Source organism: Phoxinus phoxinus (genome assembly GCF_949152265.1).
Source record: "Phoxinus phoxinus genome assembly, chromosome: 6".
NCBI classification, from domain to species: domain Eukaryota; kingdom Metazoa; phylum Chordata; class Actinopteri; order Cypriniformes; family Leuciscidae; genus Phoxinus; species Phoxinus phoxinus.
In genome coordinates this window covers 30,384,565-30,410,411 of record NC_136881.1, presented here as the reverse complement: position 1 = coordinate 30,410,411, position 25,847 = coordinate 30,384,565, and the positions used below count along the sequence as shown (strand labels likewise).

The 25,847-nt window shown below is 36.8% G+C and overlaps 3 protein-coding genes across 8 annotated transcripts; all 3 read right to left on the bottom strand.

The window, feature by feature from the left end:
- Positions 1-6: 6 nt before the first annotated feature.
- On the bottom strand, positions 7-7,914 carry LOC307000743 (uncharacterized protein). 4 transcript variants are annotated; one of them, XM_079616558.1, is made up of 8 exons: positions 7,427-7,914; positions 7,198-7,292; positions 6,793-6,892; positions 6,585-6,688; positions 3,777-3,882; positions 3,149-3,225; positions 2,931-3,021; positions 7-2,149 (listed from the first exon to the last, which is right to left on the bottom strand). In XM_079616558.1, the coding sequence occupies exons 1-8, from the start codon at positions 7,710-7,712 to the stop codon at positions 1,251-1,253; spliced, it is 1,758 nt and encodes a 585-aa protein (XP_079472684.1). In that variant the 5' UTR covers positions 7,713-7,914; the 3' UTR covers positions 7-1,250. The 4 variants fall into 4 exon arrangements, with proteins under 4 accessions (XP_079472684.1, XP_079472685.1, XP_079472686.1 ...); XM_079616559.1 differs by having other exon boundaries at positions 3,149-3,228; positions 3,777-3,879; positions 7,427-7,897; XM_079616560.1 differs by having other exon boundaries at positions 3,777-3,879; positions 7,427-7,871.
- A 976-nt stretch (positions 7,915-8,890) lies between these two features.
- On the bottom strand, positions 8,891-13,364 carry dok1a (docking protein 1a). 3 transcript variants are annotated; one of them, XM_079616564.1, is made up of 5 exons: positions 12,496-12,860; positions 12,121-12,420; positions 11,469-11,541; positions 11,153-11,325; positions 8,891-10,464 (listed from the first exon to the last, which is right to left on the bottom strand). In XM_079616564.1, the coding sequence occupies exons 2-5, from the start codon at positions 12,223-12,225 to the stop codon at positions 9,535-9,537; spliced, it is 1,281 nt and encodes a 426-aa protein (XP_079472690.1). In that variant the 5' UTR covers positions 12,226-12,420; positions 12,496-12,860; the 3' UTR covers positions 8,891-9,534. The 3 variants fall into 3 exon arrangements, with proteins under 3 accessions (XP_079472690.1, XP_079472689.1, XP_079472691.1); XM_079616563.1 differs by lacking the exon at positions 12,496-12,860 and adding an exon at positions 13,125-13,364 and having other exon boundaries at positions 8,905-10,464; XM_079616565.1 differs by having other exon boundaries at positions 8,905-10,464; positions 12,639-12,689.
- Positions 13,365-15,220: 1,856 nt separating this feature from the next.
- Positions 15,221-22,839, bottom strand: paip2b (poly(A) binding protein interacting protein 2B). Its single transcript, XM_079616577.1, has 4 exons — positions 22,682-22,839; positions 21,373-21,530; positions 16,013-16,186; positions 15,221-15,927 (listed from the first exon to the last, which is right to left on the bottom strand). Exons 1-4 carry the CDS (start codon positions 22,686-22,688, stop codon positions 15,871-15,873), a joined length of 396 nt encoding a protein of 131 aa, XP_079472703.1. The 5' UTR covers positions 22,689-22,839; the 3' UTR covers positions 15,221-15,870.
- Between the last annotated feature and the right edge of the window lie 3,008 nt (positions 22,840-25,847).

Below are 25,847 nucleotides of genomic sequence, written 5' to 3'. Positions count from 1 at the left end.
AATGACAAAAAGAAAACCCAGATGGGCGCTCTTTTATTATTAGTGCTCGTGCACCACCTGCTGTTCGCTGTCAGTATTACAATTCACGGACAATCAACATTAGAACTAATAGAAGTCGCTAACTTAAGTCACTGGTAACACCAACACATCTTAATCTTACTATTAATTTCGGTTAATATTTTTATCCCCATTTAAATTTAAATATTCTTTATTCCAGGAATATTATAATTAGTGATGGGAAACCGAGGCTTTCTGAAGCGTTTGAGTCTTTCATCAAATCGAACGGACGTTAGGACGATTAGGGCCCAGACACTTTTGGGCCCCCCAGAGATCGATTATATTAGTAGTAACGGGGCCCAACTTCATATTTTTTCATAGGGCCCCAAATTGCTAGCGGCACCCCATAATTGATCAATGATTTATGTTATAGGGAAGTATAGTGTTAAATCATTTAAATAAATAATACCTCCTCTATAATAATTTCCCATTTTTATGCATCAGATGGGGTCGTTAAGTGCCAATTTTTTCAATCCAGCTGTTCCGACCTTCCGATACGGCATGACGGCATGTTTTTCAAACGTCATCAATCATGTGGTATTGTAATTTATGGCGCTTTTCCATTACCAGAACCAGCTCGACTCGACTCGACTCGCCTCGGCTCGCTTTTCGCTCGGTTTTCCATTGCAGATAGTACCTCCACAATAGGACCTGGTCGTCATAGCGACGCGACACACACCCGCTACCCACACACACAGGACAATGGAGGAAATCGATGTGTATGCTGTTTTACATAATATTAGTAATGGGTATATCACGCAATCTCTGGCAAAACTATTTAAAAATGCCGGGGTTAATCAGGATACTCCGTCTGGCGCGTGCAACGATGACGCAGTGAATAGTGACGATTCTCTCTGACCAATCAGCAGTCTGCCGTGTTTCACGTCATATTTTAGTATCACCTCGGCTCGCTTAGAACCTCGCCGGAGGTGATACGAAAAAAAGTACCTGGAAGCAGGTACCGGTACAACTTTTACACAGTGGAAAACCAAACAAAGGCGAGTCGAGTCGAGCTGGTACTGTGTAGTGGAAAAGCGCCATTAGATACAAGCATCGGTACAGTGTGAAAACTGAGTCGGAGCCCCGATATCAACCGTCACATCACTAATTATAATGATTCCTTTGCCATCCAAAAAACCACTGGATTTGTAAGAATGCAAAAGTTGGAAGCCAGGCATTGTCATCAGATATGATTAATTATATCCGACTCCTCCACAGGAGGCCGACTGCTGATGTGTCTTGAGGTTGCAGATCCAGGCGAATCGTTTCCCACAGCGGGAACAGATGAAGGGTTTCTCTCCTGTGTGAACTCTTTGGTGTTTCTTCAGGTTGCCTGCCTCTGTGAACAGCTTCCCACATGTATCACACCTAAAAGGCCTCTCCCCTGTATGCACTCGCTGGTGTGCCACGACATTGGACAGCCCAGGGAATCCCTTTCCACAGTACTTACAAACGTAACTTTTCCGCCTACCTTGGTCCATGTGCTTTGGTAGTTGCAGCCCAGCAAAAGAAGGCCCAGGCTGAGTTAATTTGGACCTCATTTGGGGAATCACAGTGAAATATGAGGAGTTTGTTGTACTTGCGGTCTCCGTCTGAATCGTTTCGGGCCTACTGACGTGGCCTGATGCTTCAGTTTGGCTTTGCCTCAAAATGGCAGCTTGATTCCATCTTTCCTCTTCTCTCATATGTCCCTCTGCAGCCCCTGCATTTCTAACAGCATGTGTTTGGGTAGACGGCGCTCCATCCCATCCACCTTTGGAGCTTCTAACAGATGATTCAGTGTCTGACTGAACCAGCATACAGTCTTGATCCTGGTCCGACTCTGTATATGAGCAGGATGGATGTGTGGGCCAGTGTGGAAAGCTGGTTTTATGCTCTGCAGGTCTCTCATACAAGCAGCCTTTTCCTGACGTTTCAGTGGCTGTCTTTTCATGGTTCTTGGGTGAAGTTCTGCTTTTCACCGTTCCCTTGTGTGCGTGCCCTGAATCTGTGAGAGCTGCCGTTTCTCCTGTTGTTAGACCCTTGCTAGGTTGAACAACAAACTTGTGGTACCTGTGCTGTTGAGAACTACTTGGGCTGGACTCCACAGTACCTGAATGTAAATATGTTCAGAATATGTTCGTATTTTGTCAGAACATTTTTAATTTGCAAATATTCTTAGCTCTAAATACAAACTTTTTTCAATCTACAGTATTTAGTCAAATTGTTTAAAAAGTGTATATGTGACCCTGTGCCCCAAAATCAGTCACATGGGTCAATTTTTTTAAATTGAGATTTATACATCATATGGAAGTTGAATAAATAAGCTTTCCATTGATGTATGGTTTGTTAGATTAATACAATATGTGGTCAAGATACAACTATTTGAAAATCTGGAATCTGAGGGTGCAAAAAAATTTAAACTTGAGAAAATCGATCCATTTATGTTGGCGATTGTGCTGCATTCACTCACAAAAATAAATGTTTCATATATTCACGGTAGGAAATTTACTAAATATCTTCATGGAAAATAATCTTTACTTAATATCCTAATGATTTTCCTCATAAAAGAGAAATTTATAATTTTGACTCATACAATGTATTGTTCGCTATTGCCACAAAAATACCCGTGCGACTTATGACTGGTTTTGTGATCCAGGGTCACACATGAGTGTATATCACATACAAGTGTATATCAATATGCATTGATGGGTTAAACCTTTATCTGCTTACTTCTATGTATGTATGTATGTATGTATGTATGCATGTATGTATGCATGTATATATGTCTGTATCTTGTTGATGCCATGTTTACTTTATTATCTGCCTGTATAGCGACCTTGAGCCTGGGATAGGCGCTTGATAATTAAAACATATTACTATAATTGACTCACCCTGTATGTTTATCTGCAGTCCAGTGGATGGAGAAAAGTCGGTTTTCTGGCTTCTATCATCATTCAAATGGGAAAATTCCACGTCTATACGCTGGAAACAATATACAACAAAAAGCGTTTAAATATTTTTCTGCAGCAGTGGCTTGAAATGTTCCTGTTGGCACTCTTTTGCTCTGTCCTAGTTTTTTTTATTTTAAAAGAACAGTAAATAAACAAACCTTCTCTGTTCCAGGTGCAACAGTGCTTTTGGCTGGTGAGGTAGAAAGTCTCCCACTACAAATGTCTGTATTTGACTCTGCTGACCCAGAGGAAAAGAGAATGAATGTTAATTTTTTTTTTTATATATATACAAGATTCCAGACCAAAAGTATGTAGGCTAAATGTTAAAGGATTAGTTCACCCAAAAAAAGAAAATTTCCTCTTCATACCATAAAAGAAGAAATTTCTTCTTTACCTCAAGACACATCAGCAGTCGGCCTAGAAATGTCTAGTTTATATATACAAAAGTAGAGGCCAAAATGTAGTTTTTAATGACCCTACACGTTTGATTAAACCATCAAAATATGAATATATATATATGAGGGAGGAACAAAACACTAAACTTGGTTAAAGTATTTATCTGACAATCATTTTAGTAAGGCAAACTACAGCTACAGGTTTTACTCTGGAATCTTATAGGCCTACTATGCACAATTAACTGACTGCAAAATGATAAATATTTAGTTGGTTCTCTCTTGTTTTTGCATGGGTTCATTATTTCTTTGTATAACAGCCTGGCCAAAAATGATATATTCTACCATTCACTTAAGCAGCAATTCGACGACTGCTTTGTGGCCCTCTACTCACCATCCTGCACAATTATGGCTTGTGTCTGGCTTCTTTCCCACTGGTCATTTAGATCCTCCTTTATCACTATTGTTTCAGGTTCTCCATCTTCCACCTTTCCTTGCTGCTGAATACATGAAACAAGGTTTTGCGTTACAACATGACCCTGGGCTGGCACATGAAACATAAAGGTTGTGTATGCATGTATAAAGCTTTCACCATCTAAATTATCTAGGAATTCCTCGTATAAGGAGTTGTGAGGGTGTGCAGTGTCATAATGTTCCTAATATTAACAATTACAACAAGCTTTTCCTTACTTAAAAAACAAAAGTGGTAAAGTATTTATCCCACTGTTGAACAACCAGAGTATTATTTATTAGTACGGTAGTATTTAACAATGGCTGTGTCCTTCAGCGTGGTAAGTGGAAGTAATCATTCCATCTTTTCATTAATCACAATTTCAGTTTTGTAAAAGGAATAAAACAGAAATTGTTATTGCACAGAGCTTCTGAATATTATTTAAATGTTTTCTCTGTCCTGAAACGACCTGCCTACGGACATTACTTTTTATAACACCAATAAGAGACAGGCATTGGTCTCAAAAACATACGAAGTGTTTTGCTGTTCTTCAAAAAACAAACACAAAATGAGTGCAGAAATGTTTATTTACACATCAAACAATTTTAATATACAAAAAAAAATAAAAAATGCTTGGAACCGTTTCGACTAAGTCTCTTCACTTTTTCTATAGAACACCACAGCACAGAGTATACTCTGAAATTGTTAATTATATAAAAACACTTTGACTCACATCCATATTGATCAAAAACAATGTAAATCATGTAAGGGCTCGACATTAACGCTCGTCCGGAACAATTGGATTTTTTTGAAAGGGCAATTAAAAGAGAATTTGACTTGCCCGACAGGACACGTGGCCTGTTTAAAAAGTCAATAACAAAAAAACAAAACGATGGAATCCCCTAAACACGAGAATTATTCAGATTTTATTTAATTTAGTGTAAAAGGCGATTGATGGTGGATAATAGCTAATATGTAACGTACGTACTATAATGCACTGCCGGTAACAAGGTTCTCGAGGAAAAAGAAACTCTTCAAAATGTGAGTTTTTATATTTATAACATATGATAAGCCACAGCACACGACCAAGAGTGCAGTTTTCCTGAATACCATCATCCAACAGTTCAATAAACAAGTAGTTTATATTAAGTCACTTACATTTTAGACGTAACATTGACTGTTTTTGTTCTGTTTCAGCAGCGAAAATATTTCCAAACAAAGATCACAGCAGAAGCATAGCGCATCTCACAGAAACACTCAGCCGTGTTTTCATTTCTGAATCAGTGTTTTGAACGAATCTGTTGAGTCCAATTCAATGAGCCATTCATAAACAACTGCCTCATTATTGAACGAATGACTCAATGACTTGCTCATTAAAACGGTTACCTGTCGTCACCTACTGGTTTCTTATTATACCAGTTTCTTATTTGTATATTCAAAATATCTTTTAACACAATTTCATAACATTATTTAATTTGATTGGTACCAGCCCTATTGTGCCGTATTATTCTAATTAAATTTATTGATAAAATAGAAGAATTTGAAAATGAAAGATGAAGCATACATTTAATAAGGTTAAGAGGAAAAAGGGCTTTATAAAGGTAGAAAAAAAGAAAACCTCTGAGTAAATATCAGAAATATGCAGCGCAGGTTTAAATATGTCAAAGCTGATAGAACACTGATGAGAACATTGCTTCAGAATAAATTATATTTACACCACAAAAATCTTATTTTTTCCAGACAAGCAACTTTTTTAATCCGATAAGTGAATGACTGATTTACTTGTCTGAAGCACAAGCACATGACAAGGCTTAATGTCGAGCCCTGATGCATATCATTTAAATTAAAGTCTTTATCCAGAAAAGACATGACAATGTTACACACTCATGGTCACTGATCTTTTCAGTAATCTAGTGATCATTTATTGACTCCTAAAGAAAGCAGTTCTTCTGCAGTAAACATATCAGGATGGTTCTTCTGCTGGTGGTTTTTGAGGTTCCGTATCCAGGCAAATGTCTGCCCACACTGGGTACAACTATAAGGTCGTTCTCCTGTGTGGACTTTTTGGTGTTTTCTCAGGTTTCCCGCCTCTGAGAAGAACTTCCCACAGGTGTTACATTTGAACGGCTTCTCACCCGTGTGAATCCGCTGGTGGATCACCACCTTTTTGGGACGGTTGAAAACTTTGCCACAGAACGTGCACGCAAAAAGCTTTTCGCGAGGAACTCTGTCATTTCTAGTCCGACCAACTCTTTGTTGGTTAAAACTGACATCTCTGAAATTGTGGTAGCTGTCCGTGCCCTGTATTTTTGAAGATGTCGATGCCACTGCTGCAAAGCCACTTGACACCAGAGGCGGATTGGAGGAAGGCAAGAGGACCATGCTATCCTGATGTTCCACCCTCCCGTATTGTGGATAAACACGTGGAGCCTGGCTTTTCCCTTGTGTTACTTTCCTAGCCCACACAGAAATATCTTCCCCCTCCTCCGCCGAGTCAACCTCTATGATCTCTGAACGCCGTACAGAGGCAGTGGATTGGCTCTCAGTTAATCTTGCATTGTTCATGTACACGCAAGATCGCTGCCGCAAGTCTGCATTGTCACTCCCTTGCATTAAATAATCCCTCATAGGACTGGATTTTCCATTCAAATCACACTTTGCTTCAGCATGTAATTCTATGGGCTCTTGTGAAATCCCCTTAACATTCTCAAACTCTGGCTCAGATTTTAGCGCAGTGTCAGATCCACTGACCTCCAAAGACGGTAGCAGCATCCCAGAGACTTGATCATCATCTTTCACCATCTGAACATCTCTAAAACCAGCTTCTCCAGTCTGTGGTGGAGTATTTGTTACTTCTGAAAGAAGATAAATGGTGTCAAGTCAAGTTTTAAGATGGGTATTATTGTTGGTTACTCAACCTCGTTTATAATATGAGGCTTATGTTCTTCCATCCACTCACCACCATCTCTGATGAACAATCTCTGCTGTGTTTGGTCCTCCTCAAACATCTCATCCTTTATCAGCACGGTGTTTACTTCTGATATTACTGCATCTCCTGTCTGTTGAAATGAAAGGAAATGTTTAATAAATCTGTATTATAAACTTATAGATATATATGTAGTGTAGCTAAAATATCTATCTATCTATCTATCTATCATTTGTCTATATAACAGTTTATCTATCTATTCTTTAATTGTCTATAATAGTCAATCTATCTACACTTATTTGTCCATTTAACAGTTTTATCTATCGTAGACTATCTATTTACTGTACAATTTGTGCTCATTATTTAATGTCACAAATAAAAACATGCTAAATTACGTAGTTATTGGGGTTATCATAAAGAGATAGATAGCTTACCTACCATACTGTTACTTTCATTTACAGCCTGCTGAGGAGTTGAGTCGGTCCCTCCACCTCTCCACAGTCCCGGGTTAAACTGAGCTCCATACAGGACGTCTGAATGTATGAAAACCGGAGAAACAACACAACACAGTGTACATTGACCACATAAGACTTGATCGTTTATTTGGTGAGACAGATACACTGGAAAGTAGAATAGCATGTGAGGTTTTAAGGTAACGTTAACACACCGTTAGACTGGTTCCTGTATTTCTCAGACAAAGCGGCGTTCACTTGTACTCGGTTAGTGCGATTCAGTGAACTCATCCTTCTCTCTGCAAACCCTCGAGCCATTTTAAGCTCCAGTACGTGAAGTTTTCTCTTCAGCGCTTTGTTTTCACGCTGACACTGAGTCATCTGTAAGTTTATAATAGCGTAGTCGTCGTCTACGAGTTTACATATCTCAGCCACCGCAGCATTAGCCAGCACCTCCATAATGGAAGCTAACTGCGTCTGGAAAGCGATGCGATTCGACATGATAAACGATTAAGTGTCCAACGGCACGTTTCAATAAACGTTCAATGTTTTGTGAGCTGAATAAAAATTATTTAAAAAATGCGAAATTTGAAGAAAAATCTTCAAAACATCGTGAGAATAACAATCAGTTGCTCGGGGTTGACATCGTTCAGCACTTCCGGTCAGTAGTGATGACGTAAAAGCCATAAAGACTGTTTACAGCGCACACCAAAGTGTCGGCACTGCTTAAAATACACGTAGTCTTAATACATTTGCTGAATTAATAAAACTGATCCTTTTTGGCTGCTCTGTCAGTTATATATAGATATATATTTTTTATTATGTTTTTTTTTCTAACAGCTTTTAACCCTCGATTTCTGGATACGACTTTTATGGAGCGGATCAAATTGACCACATTCAATACGATCCCCAAAATCACACTGAAAAACTAAGAATCCAGTACAAACAGTAATATCAACACTATCAGACTTATGATTTATAAAAATGTTTTAACCACTTTCAATAATATGGCAAGTAAGTTAAAGCTCACAACATCACAAATGAACAAATTTGATATCGGTTTCACGGTTGTTAAGAAAATAAATAAATATAAATAAGCTGTGAATCTTTTTCATTACAAAAAAAAATTCTGGGAAAAGCTAATTATTTACCTTCAGTGTAATAAGAAACAAACAACACAATTTTAACTCCATGCTGTATAAGGGCTATATTCAACTCCAGTCCTGGTGGGTCAGTATTCTGCAGACTCTAGTGCACCTGCCAACCCCAATGCAACTTATCTATAATTTGAACCCTGTGATATTAGTTTTATTTAAACTCTGCAAGACACTTTAGGACCGGAGTTGAAGAGCCATGACATGCATCAAAGATTTCTTTTTATTTTGGGTCTGTAAAGCTGACTTTGAACAGCTGCCTATGCGGGTCAAATTGACCCGTGAACATCAAAATTGTATACAAATGTTTGCACGGTGTATCCTGACTTTGCATGGATGTTCATTAAAACATCCAGTCACAAAATGTCAGGGGGAAAATAAATCATAGGTTAATATTATTTTAGATAGATTGAAAATAAAAATGATAGCTCATTTCTACCATCTGTGTTTACGTTTTTTTTTCTATACTGAAAATAGTGTGGAAAAGCTCATTTTTAAAATCCACATACCAACATAAATCCAGGAAATGTTTTCATTTTACAGTTGCCTTGGAACATAAAAATATGTTGGTCAAACTGACCTGCGAACATCAGAATCATACTATAAATTTGTGTACACTTCAAAACACATCGGTGTATCCTCACTCTGCATGCATGTTTATGACTCTAAATGAGAAAAAGTAAACATTTTCAAACTGATCCCCAACATCATACAAGGGTTAAAGGAGACTGTTAACTTCAAAATGAATAATGTCTCAGTAATCTTTTATTAATTCTCATATAGTTCCAAACATGTTTTCTAACTGGATTCCTGAATTATAAAATGTTTCACTTGTATGGTCTGGTCTGCTGAGATTTTAGCCATGTGCTTGCTCATATGAAGCCTATATATATATGACATATGTATGTACATGTACACACACACGCACGCACGCACGTCGCACGCACGCACGCACGCACGCACACACACACACACACACACCATTTTTAAAAACAACTTTCAGTGTTACACAATTGGAACATTTATTTTCAGTCATTATTCCACCATGGCCAGTAGAATGGATTAATAAATTATGATATCAGTGGGGTGGGGTTGGGGGAAAATAACATTTTAAATATTAGAAATTAAAAGCTACAGTTTTATAAAAAGATATTATATTATAGATTTAGTTAAATCATTCCAAGGTCCTCAGAGACAACCTCTCGTGTTTGGCCTAGCTTCTTTTCTTCGAGAGACTGAGGAGTTTTGGGTGGTTTGTTAACTTTGCTGTAGATGGGTTGGTTCTCATCAGTCATTTTGTTTTGTTGAGAGTTATTGTTTTGGGTTGCCTGTATAAACTCGGGTACACTATAAATGGGCTCTTCAATCCTCTGGTCAAGTTTTTTACTTGAGTTTAGAGCAACATGGTCATACACCTCAGAGTACACAGGTTCTTGCTGCTTGTCGTTGTTCAACATTGTCTTGACGGCCTGACAGTCCATCGTGTCAGTAGGGTTGGCCTGGACACAATTGTTGGGTTTTGGGCGGATAACATCAGCAGGATCAGAATACACTGGTTCTGAATCATCCCATTCAGGAGATGGGAGAGGATGTGATTTGATGAGATCTGCTGGCTGTGATTCATGTCTGCCTAATAAAATTACAGGATTTGAATACACAGGCTCAATCAAGCTTATGCCGCCACTAGGACTTGAGTGTGTGCTTTTTGAGGAGCTTAAGCATTCTGCAGGGTTTGCATATATAGCTTCGGTTGAGCCAATAGGACTCTCAGGTTTTGTATGTACCAGATTTGAGATGTTTGGGCCAAGAGCATCTGCTGGATCAGGGTACAAGGGCAGTTTTGAGTCAGAAAGCTGAGGGCTGTTGTTGCCCTCTGTAACAAGCAAAGGATAACTTTCAGGGCGTTTAGGCAGGGGTGAGCGAGGAGAGCGAGAACGTGGAGAATGTGGCGATTGCCTGTCTCCAGTAACGCCAAGGCTCTTCTGTTGCCGAATAGCTGACTCAATAAGGCGGAGGATCTCTTCACTCTGCCTGGTCTCAAAGTTAAAGGTTCCGGGGCCTGATTCACAGCGCCTGCCTGCTTCTATAGAAAACACCATCTGGAGAGGAATAGACAGAACGTTGAAAATATTTGAATGCACTATTTGTACAAAAATTTAATTTCAATGGAAAATGTATATAAAAATTGATGTTAATTTATTAAATTGATAACATATATATATATATATATATATATATATATATATATATATATATATGTGTGTGTGTGTGTGTAAGCCTAACACACACTGACAGACATATATAAGCTCTATATATATATATAAATAAATATTATAATAATATATACTATTCATCACATCGACTTATGTGTAATGTGTCGACATAATCGACTTGACAGCACTAATTATAGCACATAAAAGTATTAACATAATTTATTTTAGTTTATAATATTCTTATGCAAGAGTATATGTACCTTCATAGTAAATTACTGTTAAAATTATGCTGTTTTTTGCTAGTAAAAAATTACTAACCTTAAAATTTACACAAAAAAACGTTAAAAAGATGCTTCACATGGAGCATTAATTTTTTTCCCCATCACCATGCTCTGGGGCTCTGTATTAATATATGTATGGTTATAATTTGTACAATATACAGGATCACAATGCCATCATGTAGTAGGCCTACATTAAAACCACAGCTGCCAGCGTTTTGCCACGAATTTAACAGCATACTTTTTTACACATCATCACGGTCCTGCACTTTATCAAGTCCATGGTTACTGCTGACCTTATCTCGACCATAGCGACGCAGCAGCTTGTATGGCCAATCCATTACAGACTTCCTGGTCTCCAGATCTTGTAGAACGAGTATGTCTTCACCAGCTTGCAGCCAGTACTGTCCTTTCAGGCCACAACGAACTGAAGACTCACTCTGCAGCACAAGTACTTTGAACTCACTCACTAAAATGAAAGATATATTGAGATTAGATGATCAGAATTAATCAGAGTTCAGAGATTATCCATTTATGTTTTATGTGTCTGCATGAATGTCTGAATTCACAAACATGACAGCATATTGTTCTGATACATTTGTGTGTACTCACGTTGTTCTCTGGACATGTAGATCTGATTGTCCTCCATAAGTGGTACCGGCTGTGGAGCACTTTTAGTGTGTTTCTATGACAGAAAAAAAAAATGTATGAATACATACATACTGTTCAAAGGTTTAGGGTCAGTATTATGATTTCTTTGAAAGAAGCCTCTCATGCTCACCATGCCTGCATTTACTTAATCAAAAATAGTCAAAACAGTGAGATTGTGAAATATTATTACTATTAAAAAGAACTGTTAAATATTAACTGTCATTTATTTCTGGGATGGCAAAGATTAATTTTCAGCAGCCATACTCCAGTCTATATTGCCACATCATCCTTTGGAAATCATTTTGAATATGCTTATTTGGTTCTTCAGAAACATTTCTTCTTATTATTATTATTATTATTATCACCACACATATATTAGGCTTATATACCACACGTATAAGTTGAAAGCAGGTGTGCTGTTGTTGTTTTTTTCTTACAAGATTCTTTGACAAAAAATGTTTTAATCAAAAGAACAGCATTTATTTTAAATAGAAATCTTTTGTAACATTAGGCCTACAAATGTCTTTATTGTTGCTTTTGCTTCTGAATAAAAGTATTTCTTTAAAACAAAATTTGACTGAAATATACTAAAAAAAAAAAAAAAAAAACTCACCTGAAAGGCAATGTTACATATTATGTCCACCCATTCTCCACAGCTTTCTCTCTCTGCTGCAAACACCAGCCTCTTGTCCTCAGTCTCCAAACAGAAGGCAGCCATGTTTTCCCCTGGACAAGCCTCTGCATGTGGAGGCAGCTTGACGACCCTCACACAGTCAGCCAGACGTACAACTTTCCTCTCCAGGTGTCGTCTGACCACCACAGTTGACCGTTCGTGAACGGCTTCTGTTAATTCTAACCGTGCAATGCCATGCCGACTAGCCGGGTGAAGGGCCAACCAATATCGCTTCCACTTCTGTTAACAAATCAAATATTATCACATATTTAGTATTTCCCTAATGAATTTGTATACAACAGGCCTACACCTTACAATTAAATGTATCACGTTTGACAAGATCCAGTCAGATGATGGATGTTCAGGTGGAACTTGTACTTCAGGTAATGAACACACCTCTGGTGTTCATTGACATTGTTAATAGTAAAAAGTGCTTAAAAAGCACATGTTGGACGTACGGATGTAGATTACTCATTCAGCCAATCCCTCATTTACCTCACATGTATTGTGTGTGTTAGGGGCTGAATGCAATATAACGTGAAGTGTACTTTCATGAGGGCGTGTTTTTCTGTCAATGGAATGTGCCGTAGTCTAATACGAAAATCAAGACCGAGATGTGCGCACCAAGTTTCAACTTGTAGAGGCAGTTCCGTCTCATACCAGAACATAACTTTAAACCAGAGAGTTTATGGTCACATTGGAGCTATATAAAAAAATAAAAAAAACCTTAAGCAAATACCACTAGGCTTATTAGCCCTGCTATGTCTATGATTACACAAACAAGAATATCAATATTAAGAGTAATGAAAAAAAATTTATAAATTTTTTTATGAAGACTTTTTTTATTTAGATCAGCTCAGAACATTTTAGACTAGAGGTTGACAAACAAAAATCTCCGTTTTCAATGGCACAAAATAAATTACTATGTTCCGATGATGTCTTACCTCCCCATGTTTCTGATGTTGTAGATAAACTTCACCTTGTTTCCCGCGTGTGTCCATGTCCGTTTCCTTAACCCGACAGCTCAAAAATTGCTTTAAAAAAAGTGTATCCTTTTACAGCAATGTTGTTACCTCTTTAAACTGTTAAGACATATTACCAAGCCTATTACACGAGGTAGAGTAGTACTAAGTGCAAACTTAGACTCCTCCTCTTAAAGAAAGAAAAAAGGACAACCACTGTTCGATTTACAGCAATATTCACTTGATTTTTATATGAATTATACAATCAATCAATGTAACCTATAAATAAACAAGCATCAAAATAGCTGGATAACCATGGCACACATTTTAGTTGAAAAGCCTTGTGTATGTAGCAATGAGATAATAAAGGCTTTTTAACTAAGATGTGTGCCATGGTTATCCAGCTTTTTGATGTTTATTTATACATTTATTAGACCAAACAGAGATGTAAATGTTGAGGAAATAAGAAAAAACATTCAAATGTATAATTCAAACAGTGAATATGTTTTTACTTTGTTGGACTATGTTGAACTCTTGACCAGGAACCTTTACTGTCCTCCACCATAAGCACTCTCTACAGTTGGGCATCAATTATAAATAAACATTAAACTATGCTAGGTTTCACTATTTGAAATCATAAGCCCACATGGAATATAAAGAGAATTTAAAGTACAAAGCCACTGTGCACAAACAATTTTAGTAGGGTACAATCTCAAAACTAAAAAACCTTCTTTTATAGTGCACATTTAAAAAGAGTTGATCCAAACTGCTTTACAGTGTCCAAAGCAAACATGCCTATCAGAACTATGTACATGCTCAGACTGGCACGCAGACATAAACTCATACAGCCTTACAGACACACAGCATTATCTAATGTGTGTTAAGTGAGCATTGGTCTAAAAACAGTTAGTCATTCATTCACATAAACACATCTTTCACACTATTACTTAATGAAGGATCAAGTATGTAAACGCCATCATCCTCTCTGACATCATCCAATTGTTGCACCAGCATATTCGGACACCAGGAATACCTACAGCAGTGTCCAGGATCTTGATCAAAATCATGGAAATTGACCTTAATAGAAAAGTTGTGTCACGAAATATGTTATTTGTTATATATGACATACAGTATATCATCAACAGAATATGAATATCTTAAAGAATTAGAAAACCAGGGAAACCCACTGGGCAAATAAACCAGGGAAGCAAGAAACTGGTACAGCGCTCAAAAATAAATAAGGAAAAATCCATGAACCCAAAAATCTGGAATGTTAATGGGAAATATATTTTGCCCTTATAAGCACAATATAAAACAAAACCATTGTTCCAAAAGGTGGAGCAGTTTCGCTATGACAGTGTTTGATTAAGCAACACCTGACCCATCTGTCTGCAGTTATACCTGGGTAATCCAAATACTGCTCTAGGCAAATACAAACCAAAATGTAAAGAGTTATACACTGAAATGATGCCTTCGGAGTGGCTTTGGACTAATGTTTAGGCTAGCCAGTCAATGGAGTAACATGTGACTACAAACACTGGGATAATCCCTCATTTCAATGCAGTCAACAAGAACCCTGCCAGAAACAAGAACAGCTACTGCTGACAATTTACAATATACTGCATCGCATCGGTCAATTAAATAACAATGTGACATTAAAAAGCCAGAAAATAAACATTAAATTTGGAAAGGAAAACATTTTGTAGCAGCATGCCTTTTTATGATTTAGTTCAATTTACATTGCAATAATTATTTAGCTCACCAACTGATGCATTTAATAGCAATTTGCAGTCACAAGACTCAATATCACAAATGATCAACCCGGTTTGAATGAAGCACTGTAACATCTCACTGGTCTAATACTGCTTATCTGCCCTGAAACCATTAAATATAACATAAGAACCCCCCAAAAATTAAAATTGTAATATGTTCCTCTGGTATTCTTGACAGCATGTTAGTCAAAACATAACAATGGTGCCATGATGCTACAGCATTTAATGAAGTAAAACTTTGGGATGAGAACTGTCAAGACTGAGGTGTAGTTTACATTACATAGAAAGCACAAACACAAAAACATCTTCCAACATCATCAACCTGCGTGTTTTATTTGATTTTTTTCCATTTTTGTTAATGCATGTTGCACACTGTGACAGAACTTCAACGGAGGAAGGAAAAAAGAAACAGGAAAATGTTTCTGTGAAAATCCCTCAAAAGTTGTCAGCTGCCACCAGTTCTGTCCATCAAAGAATGGTCCACCTGTCAACAGTCCTTGTACTGTAAGGTTTCCTTTGTCCCAGCCCTTTCCCCTCCCACTCGTATGACACACACCTCCCCGCCAAACTTCCTTTTAAAGAAAATAAAAGAGAAGACAGGAAAAAAAAGAAAAATGGCAATGACACGGGGACAAACTGCTAGTCACTATCACGATAGTGGAACTCACACAACTGTTCCTCTGAGATTAATACAAAGATCTTCCAGGAGAACTAGTCACAATCTGCAGCGGTCCAATAGGAACATTACACGGAGCAACCCGCCCACGTTATACATGGAGACAGACGGAAATAAAAAGCTTATAGAAGAGCATCCAGCACCCCCTCCCCCCCACCCACAAGCCCCACCCCATCAAGCCCCACACAACCCCAGGAAGATTGAAGTATGTGTGAGGGTGACCCCTGGCCACCAGCGGTCACATAAAGTCTCTATAAAGGAGCCCCTAACTGGAGGGTCTCTAGTATTTCACTCCAGGAACAAACTCCTTGGCCTCTGGGTTCAAGCTGCTTTTGCGCTGAGAAAGAACAGAGATGAAGTACACATGAGTACAATATCACAAACGTTTATTTGAGGTCTACAAAGTGAAGGATGACACTTACTGCGATGTCTTCGGCGTTTCCGTCACTGACCGACAACCCGCTAAGCTGCTGTTGGATCTGCCCTACACCAGGGGGAAGGTCTCTGGCAGGAATGAACCAATCCTGATCCTCCTCCTCCAACATCTCCTGGAAACAGCGTTCAAGAAACTCCTGCTCCAAAAGTTCCTCTTCCACCTGCAGCAAGACATCAGACCCATTAAAATTTGTGTATGAAATTGTAAGGTGCTCCTTTTCAAGAGTCATTACGGTAATTCTAACTCGCTGTACAGTTAGATGAAGACAAACCCACTGCAAATGGATGTAAAAACAAATTGAATTGCAAATGTGAATACAAATCAGACTATACTTGACGTAATGTCAGACAGTGAGGAGCACTAGACCATCACATTCAAATATGTATGCTTTCAGTCAGTCCTTCCAGTTTTTCACTGAACACAAAACAAAATCAACAAGTCACATTTTATTGGCAATCGCGCCATTTCACCACAAAAAGTAAAATGTCTCACAAAAAAAGTATTATAATGAATGGAATTAAACGGCTGGATGGGATGGCAGGTTCAGACAAAATAGTGTCTGAACCTGCTCGGAAGAACGTCGGAGGCGCCCCGATCGCGAATCGTAAATATTCAACATGTTGAATTTTTACGATCGGAAATCCTGATGTGTGGGGGGAACCCCAAGAACAAACGCGCACGCTCTGGAGATTATCACGTGAACCGAAACAATATCCAATCAGAAAGTGAGATGATGGAAGACGGAAGCATAACAAACTTAGTCATGGCGCAGCACAAAGTGAAATTGATGTGGACAGCAGAGATGGAGGATCAGCTTGTTGATTTGTGGCAACAGCGCAAATGTTTATACAACGTGTCGTGTAAAACCTAGTATAATAGACTGGAAAAGGAGAAGAGTTGGTCAGAAATATTTTTCTTTATAAAAATAAAATATTTTTTCCCCCGTGAATTTTCTGTGAAAATCATTCCAAACAATATCATCGCAATTTCTTCTTGAATATCGTCCGCCTTGCTTATTCTGAAGTCTCGCGAGATTTCCTGTGTTCACAGTTGAGACTCTGGTTGAAAATCTATTTGTGTGTGGTGTGCTGCCTTTGTCACATAATGACACACCACACACTATAGGAGCAAAACAGTTAAATCTAGGATTTTTTGTCCTCATGTTTGTGGTCCATCACATTTTGAAAATCCTATAAGATATAAAAAATATTTTGGTGTGTACCCAGCATAACAGAAGTTGTGCGCGTTATGTCAGTGAGTGGTCTGCGATAAAGAGTAAGTGTACTTTTCTCACCTGCCATGGTCTGGGTGAAGCGATTAAGAAATATGAATGAGTGACCAAATAAAAAAGTATGATATGCTTGATAGTTCTTAAAGTTATTGAAGGCACTATATACTGCGAAAGAACTCAATTTGGCACTGACATACTAAATGTCAGATTGGCTGGGCATTTCTGTGCGTGCTTTTGCCGCCTGTCAGCTATTTGCACTTGAATGGTCAAATACACACATAATTATGCCAAAATGTCCACCATGGCGTTATGTCTTACCGTGAACAAACAGTTTGGGGTGGGACAGTATGGGATGTCAGTATTGGATCCACAAATTACTGTAGGTCTCAATGTGGCAGAAACCTAATATACATACTGATGTCTGCATTGTAAATGTTCAACAACAGGACAAAAACAGTACCGGTACTTAAACTTAAAGCACTGTTTGTATTTATATCTCTATGCTGTACTTATTTGTCCTATTGTCATTTGTTTCTTTGTTCTTATTTTATGACTGACTGCTTATTTGATAACTTGAGAACTTTTAAGGTGACTATTTGTTTTGTTGTGGTTTGCTCATAAGATTTGTCATATTGCCCACACTAAGTGATTGTTAAAAGCTAGATATTACACCACTCGACTATCCTGTATAAAATTATTTCAGATTTGTGAAGACTGGGTAAGGCTGTGCAACACAATCAATGAATATGCCCCTTTCCAAGTCTGAAAAGATTGTAGTAAAGGTTAAAATGTTTTATTTGGTAAGAGACCAAAATAAACAAGACAAGAGTTATGCATTTTGCTCTTGTCTCATGTATGACTATTGGGCATCTAACATAATAAACAATGGACTGGTTTCACAGACAGTGCTTAAAATAAGCCAGGATTAGTCCTTACTTTAATTAGATTTAATGAGCTTTTTACAAACGTGCCTTAGAGAAAAACATTAGTGAGAAAGCAATGGCACTGACATATTTAGTTGTTTTCAGTTAAAACCGTTCGAAAAAGCATTGTAGTTTAGGGCTAGGGTCAAGCCTTGTGTGGGTAACCGGAGGAATATAATAAATGTGGTACCCTAATTATAAAAAAATTTTTTTTTCACAAATATCACAGGAAAAAAAAAATCCTGGGTTTATACACAAATAATTTGTGGTTTGCATACAACAAAAAGCTAAAATCATAGATGCTAATGATGTCTCACTGAAGCCATTTTGGAGTAATTGATAAAGTTCTAATTTTTGAGTGTATCACTACTGCAATATCGTTTGAGTATGAGTTTTGCGTAAATGCATAGAAATGTAATTAAAATCAGTAACTACTAAACCATGATTTTTAAACCATTCAAAACAAATGATTAAATTTAAATGAATAGACTTCCATAGTAATATATTTATGCTCTCCGTTTGAACAGACTTTTTTATTGCCTATTGTTAATATTATTATTGCTGCTCCTGTTATGAAACTAAGAAAACATACTGTTTATTTACGTAAAGTTTAAAGTGCCCCATTATGCTATTTTAAAATGCTGTTTTGTAGGACTCCTACAATAGGTCTACATGCAAATACATGAAATACAAAAACCACACACTGTATATTAGGGGTGTAATGGTACACAACTAAAAATTGCTTCTTTTTAAATTAAACTTTAATAAAAGTGTATATGCGTTTAAATAAATTCTGTTATAATAAGTTTACTAAAGGAAAAAAAAAAAAATCTATCTTAGCTAATGCTGTAAACTATATGGGGATTCCTTAGTTACACATTACTATAATATTGAAGGTTACAATTAACAAGACCAAATTATTCAATTTAGTTGCTATTTATTTTTAGATGTACAAGGCAGGTTTTGCAATTAACTTCAAAATCTAATTATAAAGTTCATTTTCTACAATTAATTGTTAAAATAATAATTTGCACAATAGCGGTCATAAATGTTTTTTTTTACACGCATTAAATAATCAAGAAGTTACTAACAGGTTAAAGAGTCAGTTCACCCAAAAATTTACATTCTGTCAGTAATTACTCACCCTCATGTTGTTCCAACCCCATAAGACTTTCGTTCATCTTCGGAACACAAATTAAGATTTTTTTATGAAATCTGAGAGCGGCCTCACTCCTCCATAGGCTTCTATGGGATTGAAACTTGCCAGCCCAGAAAAGTTGTTAAAGACATCGTTAAAATTGTCCAAGTGACTAGTGGCTCAACCTTAAGTTTATCAAGTGACGAGAATATTTTTTTTGTGTGCAAACCCCCCAAAAAATAATGACTTCATTCAACTATTCATGTTCTTCTCTGTGGGCCTCTGAGTGAGTTCACGTAGTGTAAAGCCCAATTTATACTTCTGCGTCGAACTTATGCCGTAGGCTGTTTAGCGCGCATACCCTTCGGCGTACCCTAACGTGCACCTCTCCAAAAACGTAAGAACGCGTCAATTCTACACGGACACAAGCGCTGTGATTGGTCTGCTAGAACCCCTCCCTCGGGTTTCACATGCTCCCTATGCATGAGAAATTGCACGTTAACGCGGACAACGACGCAGAAGTATAAATTAAAACCAACACGTTGCCTACAGCGCAGAGACTCCGGCGTAGGTCCGACGCAGAAGTATAAATCAGCCTTACCAGCGCAGCGCTTCTGTGTTGTACATCAGCAGGTAGGCTCACTATTGGCTGACGCTGGTCACGTGTGTGATGCGTGTGACGTTTCAATTCGCGTCGCTTGATAAACTAAAGGTTGAGCCACTGTAGTCACTTGGACTATTTTAACGATGTCTTTAATAACTTTTCTGGGCCGGCAAGTTTCAATACCATCAAAAATATCTTAATTTGTGTTCGGATGATGAACGAAACTCTTACGGGGTTGGAACAACTTGAGGGTGAGTAATTACTGACAGAATTTTCATTTTTGGTGAACTATCCCTTTAAGTAAATAATGAATAGGCTAATATAGTGCATATATGAAATGCTTCTCTCTAGAGTTCATTTCTCTAGTGAACTAACCTGCTGTCAACACAATGCCTAAATGTAATGCTATGCGAGATATTATTCTCAAACTGTTATATTGATTTCTTTCCGCATCGTCTCTTCTTCTGTGCATTGCCGTGCCTTCTGCTGTGCATCGCCCTTCTGGATTGGAGTGTGGATCGCCTATGACAATGTATTCGTCTTGCTACTGCATGGCACATACAGAACGAATATATGTACAGTTATACCCCTACTGTATATACATTGCACATCTCATTTCTCAAAGAGTCTAAAAACGGTTCGTTAGAAGATTCAGTCTCTCTAAACCCCACCTTACCACCAGCCAACGCTGGTCTGATTCGTCAGACATTTGTAAATCAGAAATTTCCCACTTCTGAAGTTGTGATTACGAGCTTGCTGCATTCGTGCTTTGACGTCGCAGAGAACAGGAATCATGGAGCATTTTTGGGGAAAATCTTATTTAACTGACAGTTCACCCAAAAATGTGAATGTTGTCATTATTTACTCATCCTCATTTTGTTCCAAACCTGTATGAGTTTCTTTCTTCTGTTGAACACAAAAGAACAACCAGTCAGTAGCCATTGAGTTCTATAGTATTTTTTCCCCTACTATGGAAGTCAATGGCTACCGTCAACTGTCTGGTTGTGTTCAACAGAAGAAAGAAACTCATACAGGTTTGGAACAACTTGAGGGCAAGTGTAAAACAATTTTTTTAGGTGACCTATCCCTTTGGAGCCAAAATGATGTTTAGAGTCCAATTCACTGACAACCATACAAACATTCACTGTGCTATAAATAGTTTGCTGAAAATTATGGAATTTCAGTCAAATACAGGCTATTTTTGCAGTGTAAAACATAAAATACCCTTTAAATGACTATTCATATATGTAAATATGCTCTTTAATTACAAGTTGATGTAGCTGTTGAGGAAAAAACTAATTAAGTATAGCAGTCACAGAAGCAATCGTTCTCACCTGCAACACGTATAAAGTTTATGGCACGCCCAGAGATTTCCAGTGGTAAATACGATTTTTAACTAGGAAATTTGTATTTACAATACTTTCAGTAAGAGCAGCAGGTTCACACTGACCTGTCTGTTGTACTCCTCCTCATTCTCCATCCACATGTACTCTGCAAAGGGGTTGGCATCCCCCTCCTTGTGTCCATTCACAACATTCTCATCCTTCCCTTGCCCGCTGCCTCCTCCTGGTGTCTTTGCTACCTCTGGACTGTTAATATCAGCAGGTTCTGTGGGTGTGAAATGCAATATTAATACTCAACCAAGAATATAGTACCCCACCATTCACACGCATAACAAAAGTGATGACAATGAACATTAGAGACTTTTGGGACACTGAATACAACAAGTACAGATAGCATGCATAAGTAAAACCTCAATCATTATGGTACACGTGCTAAATTAATTATTCAATAAGTATATAAAGCATACGCAAATGTAATTTTAAATGATTGTTATCACAACAAGAGGGATTCGTCCCTCTGTGTTTGGATATTCTCGCGCACAGGCACGAAACTTGCTATCAACTTAAGACGTTTTATATTACAATATGAAAGCACAATTTCGTTTATTGAGCTCTTCAAATACCTTCGACGGGACATAGTGCATAACTCACATGGTTTAAACATTATGTAACTATCTGTTACTAACCATCATAGTGTTGCATAAATGAGACAAAGAGGAGGTCAGTCGACACCATCTTTCTCCACATGGATTTGATTCATTGTAACGTGAGGCCTGGCTAAGGCTCCAGGGATAACTATCTGTACAGTATATAACGTTAAACCATTATGAAAGTCTAAAATCAAAACAAGTCCCTTTTGCTGAAGATATTCCCTGCCTTCGTATAATAAAGTTAAACAATTGTTCTAACTTCACGTTTGGCGAGCGTAACGTTATACTATACTGTGAAGCTAACGTTATGCGTGTTAGCTCGAGCCACGAGCGAGCCATATCAACAGCGGTCTTTCCGCGTGAAAAAAACATGTTGCCTGGCCTCAAAGAGTAACGTTTAATGGCTATTTTGCTTCTATCAAAGCAAAAACTGATTCTAGTAGTGTTAAATTGGTTTAAAGGCTTCTGTATAGTAAGTTAAGATACACGACGGATGCGTGTGTTAGCCACACGACTGCATCACATTACTAGGCCTCCACGCACACTGCGCTTAACACAAACTCTGCCAAGTGAGCATATATGGGCTTAATTTGCTTTATACTGTTTGTTAAATGTGCTAATTTACTTATATTTGGCTACTCCACGCATTCAGCGATGGCTACCATTTCACAAAACAAAGAGAGATAGAGAGTAGCATACCGCATTTATAAAGTCAAAAGATTAAACATAGCTCCTTTCAAAGATTTGAGCTGTTAAGAGGACTTACCCGGCATTGTAACGCTTCTGTCCCTCTAACTATCACCAAGTAAGTCGACTAAAAGAGGTAATTTTCCTGTTTGCAGCGACACCGTTACCTGGCTAGATTTCAAGCCTACGTCAGAGTGCTCATGTGGGCCTTTCACACAAACATGTCGCGTGCGCCTCCTGTTGGTCATCATCGGTATCTCTAAAACTCAGCGGCCACGGGCTGTAACATCAGATTATTGGATTGCCTGGCTGCTGGTCCTGCTACAGCTACACGCAAGAAACGATCAATGTAAAGTGATCAGGTTTAACGAAACTGCCCACATGCTTGTAAAATATATTCAAAGATTAATCTTTTAAAATGCCTTTTTTTATGTATTTTTATCAGGATAAATAAACAAAAAGCTAATATAAAAAAATATCTAAATCCGCATAAGTTAGTCAATTTTATTTGAAGAAATATTAATATGTTGTTATTATTAATTTGTGGAAGGCATAAACAATTTGGCAGGGATTTACCAACATGGAAATTCAGTGGGAAAATAGGCCTTGCGACGCGTTACTTGGTTTCACGCCAACGTATTGAATGTGGTTTGGATAGTACCGACTACCGAGTAGTAAGGAAATATCATTGTATGTAAGCGAACACTACATATGAGGTTAAAGCCTATCTCATGATGCTTTATCTGCATTGAAGATAGGCTACTCCATTTACTGCATGGGAATCGAACGCATGGCCATATACTCAATAAGCTACATTTGATTTTTTTTTCCAGGACTTAAATGTTGGCATTATTAAGTAGTTTTGAATCTGATATATCGCACTCACATGTTTAAAAATAGATAGAACAACCCGGGTGATTAAAAACAATTTAGTACTTACAGACACAAAAGCGAAACGAACCGAGATACAATTTCAACATTGTAACTGTCCCTGTTTCGGAAACGATCTACAGGTCTGAAAACACCCTAAAATCCAATGTTAGTTGTCCAATGAAACACACTGGATTTTACTTATACTGTATTTGTCATCGTGAGTGCATCACTCCCTGGTGGTCTAGTGGTTAGGATTCGGCGCTCTCACCGCCGCGGCCCGGGTTCGATTCCCGGTCAGGGAACGTGCTTTTTTTTATAGATGTCCTGGTTGTGCTTGTTGTTTGTGAGGTCAATTTGAGTGCAATGTAGTGTGGCATAGAGATAATATTCCATTTGACACAGCTAAAATCTCACTCTTTGTTGCAGAGGTATGTTAAAACTTATATTAAACAAATACTGTCCTATTTTGTTCTTATAGCGACCCCTAGTCTAATGGTTTCATTTTATGGGGAAAATGCATGAATTCAATGCATACATTTTCTTAGTGCCCAGGTGAAAAAAAAGTATACTTTAGTGCACTAAAAATATATTTAAGTAAAAGAAAGTACAATTGTAGTACGTTCATATTTTTTGTGCTAAAATCAACTGTAAAAATAATATATTATAAATACACTAATTAAAAGTATATTTTACTTAAGTAGTACTTAAGTGTAATTAATAAAGTATACTAAATACCATTGATATTTCAAATGTATTTTTAGTGCATAAAAATAAAATATACTTTTGAATAAATAGACAGAAGAGTTTTTTTTGTGTATTTTTTACAAGTACATTTTTAACACATTAAAAAAAATAGTTCATTGTTAGTGTACTTTTACATAGCTATCAAAGTACACTAAAAATAAACTATTTTAAATGTGTTAAAATGTACTTGTAAAAAATACACTAAAAAAACTTCTGTCTATTTTTTCAAAAGTATATTTTATTTTTATGCACTAAATTTTTTTTTTTTAAATAAGGTTTTTAGTATATTTTATTAATTACACTTAAGTACTATTTAAGTAAAAATATACTTTTAATTAGTGTATTTATAATATATTATTTTTACAGTTTTTAGCACACAAAAAAATAAATATACAAATTACTTTCTTGTAATTAAGTGTTTTTTTAGTGCACTCAAGTTCACTTTATTTTCACCTGGTGAAAATACTTTAGTACTTAAAGGGATAGTTCACTTTAAAATTAAAATTCTGTCATCATTTACTCACCCTCAAGTTGTTTCAAACCTGTATTAATTTATTTCTTCTGCTGAACACAAAGAAAGATATTTTGAAGAATGTCAGTAACCAAACAGTAGCCTGTACCCATTGACTTCCATAGTAGGAAAAAAAAATACTATGGAAGTCAATGGGTACAGACTACTGTTTGGTTACTGACATTCTTCAAAATATCTTTCTTTGTGTTCAGCAGAAGAAATAAATTAATACAGGTTTGAAACAACTTGAGGGTGAGTAAATGATGACAGAATTTTAATTTTAAAGTGAACTATCCCTTTAAGTGTAATTAAGAAAGTATACTAAATACCATTGATATTTTAAATTGTTTAAAGGTGTATTTAAAAATGTTTTAAAGATGGGTTCTATTGCTCTAAGTAGGGAGGGATTATAGCTGAATAATATTTTAAAATCATGTTTAAGTTCATCTTAAGTCTGTATAAAAATAGCAAAGTTGATATATTCGTATATTTTAAATAATTTATAAGTGTATTTAAAAATGTATTAAAGATTTAATCTAAAAATAAAATTAAAGCTGAAATAGTATGTTAAAAGCATATTTAAGTTCATCTTCAATGTGTCCCAAAAAAGCACAATTTAGTACACTAAGATGATCTTAAGTTTATATTAAGCAGTACTTAAGATAAGCTTTTAGTATATTAAGTGCAAAATAAGTGGATCGAAAATAGAGCACTTTAAGTACATTACGGAAGTGTATTATAGAAGTTTACTAAGTGCACTTATAATGTATTCCTACATTTAAAAAAAATGGACTAAAATACATTTTAAGTATAATTTTTATATAATGATATATTATTATTATTATTTAAATAGTTTATTATTGTATTTAAAGATGGTTTCAATTGTACCTAAAGTGTTAACGAAATACATTTTTTTTAAATATGAAATAGTATATTAAAAATACACTTTAGTTAAACTTCAATGTGTCCCAAAAAAGCACAATTTAGTACACTAAGATGATCTTAAGTTTATATTAAGCAGTACTTAAGATAAGCTTTTAGTATATTAAGTGCAAAATAAGTGTATTATGGAAGTGTACTAAGTGCACTTAAATAAAATGTATTTCAGTGCACTTTT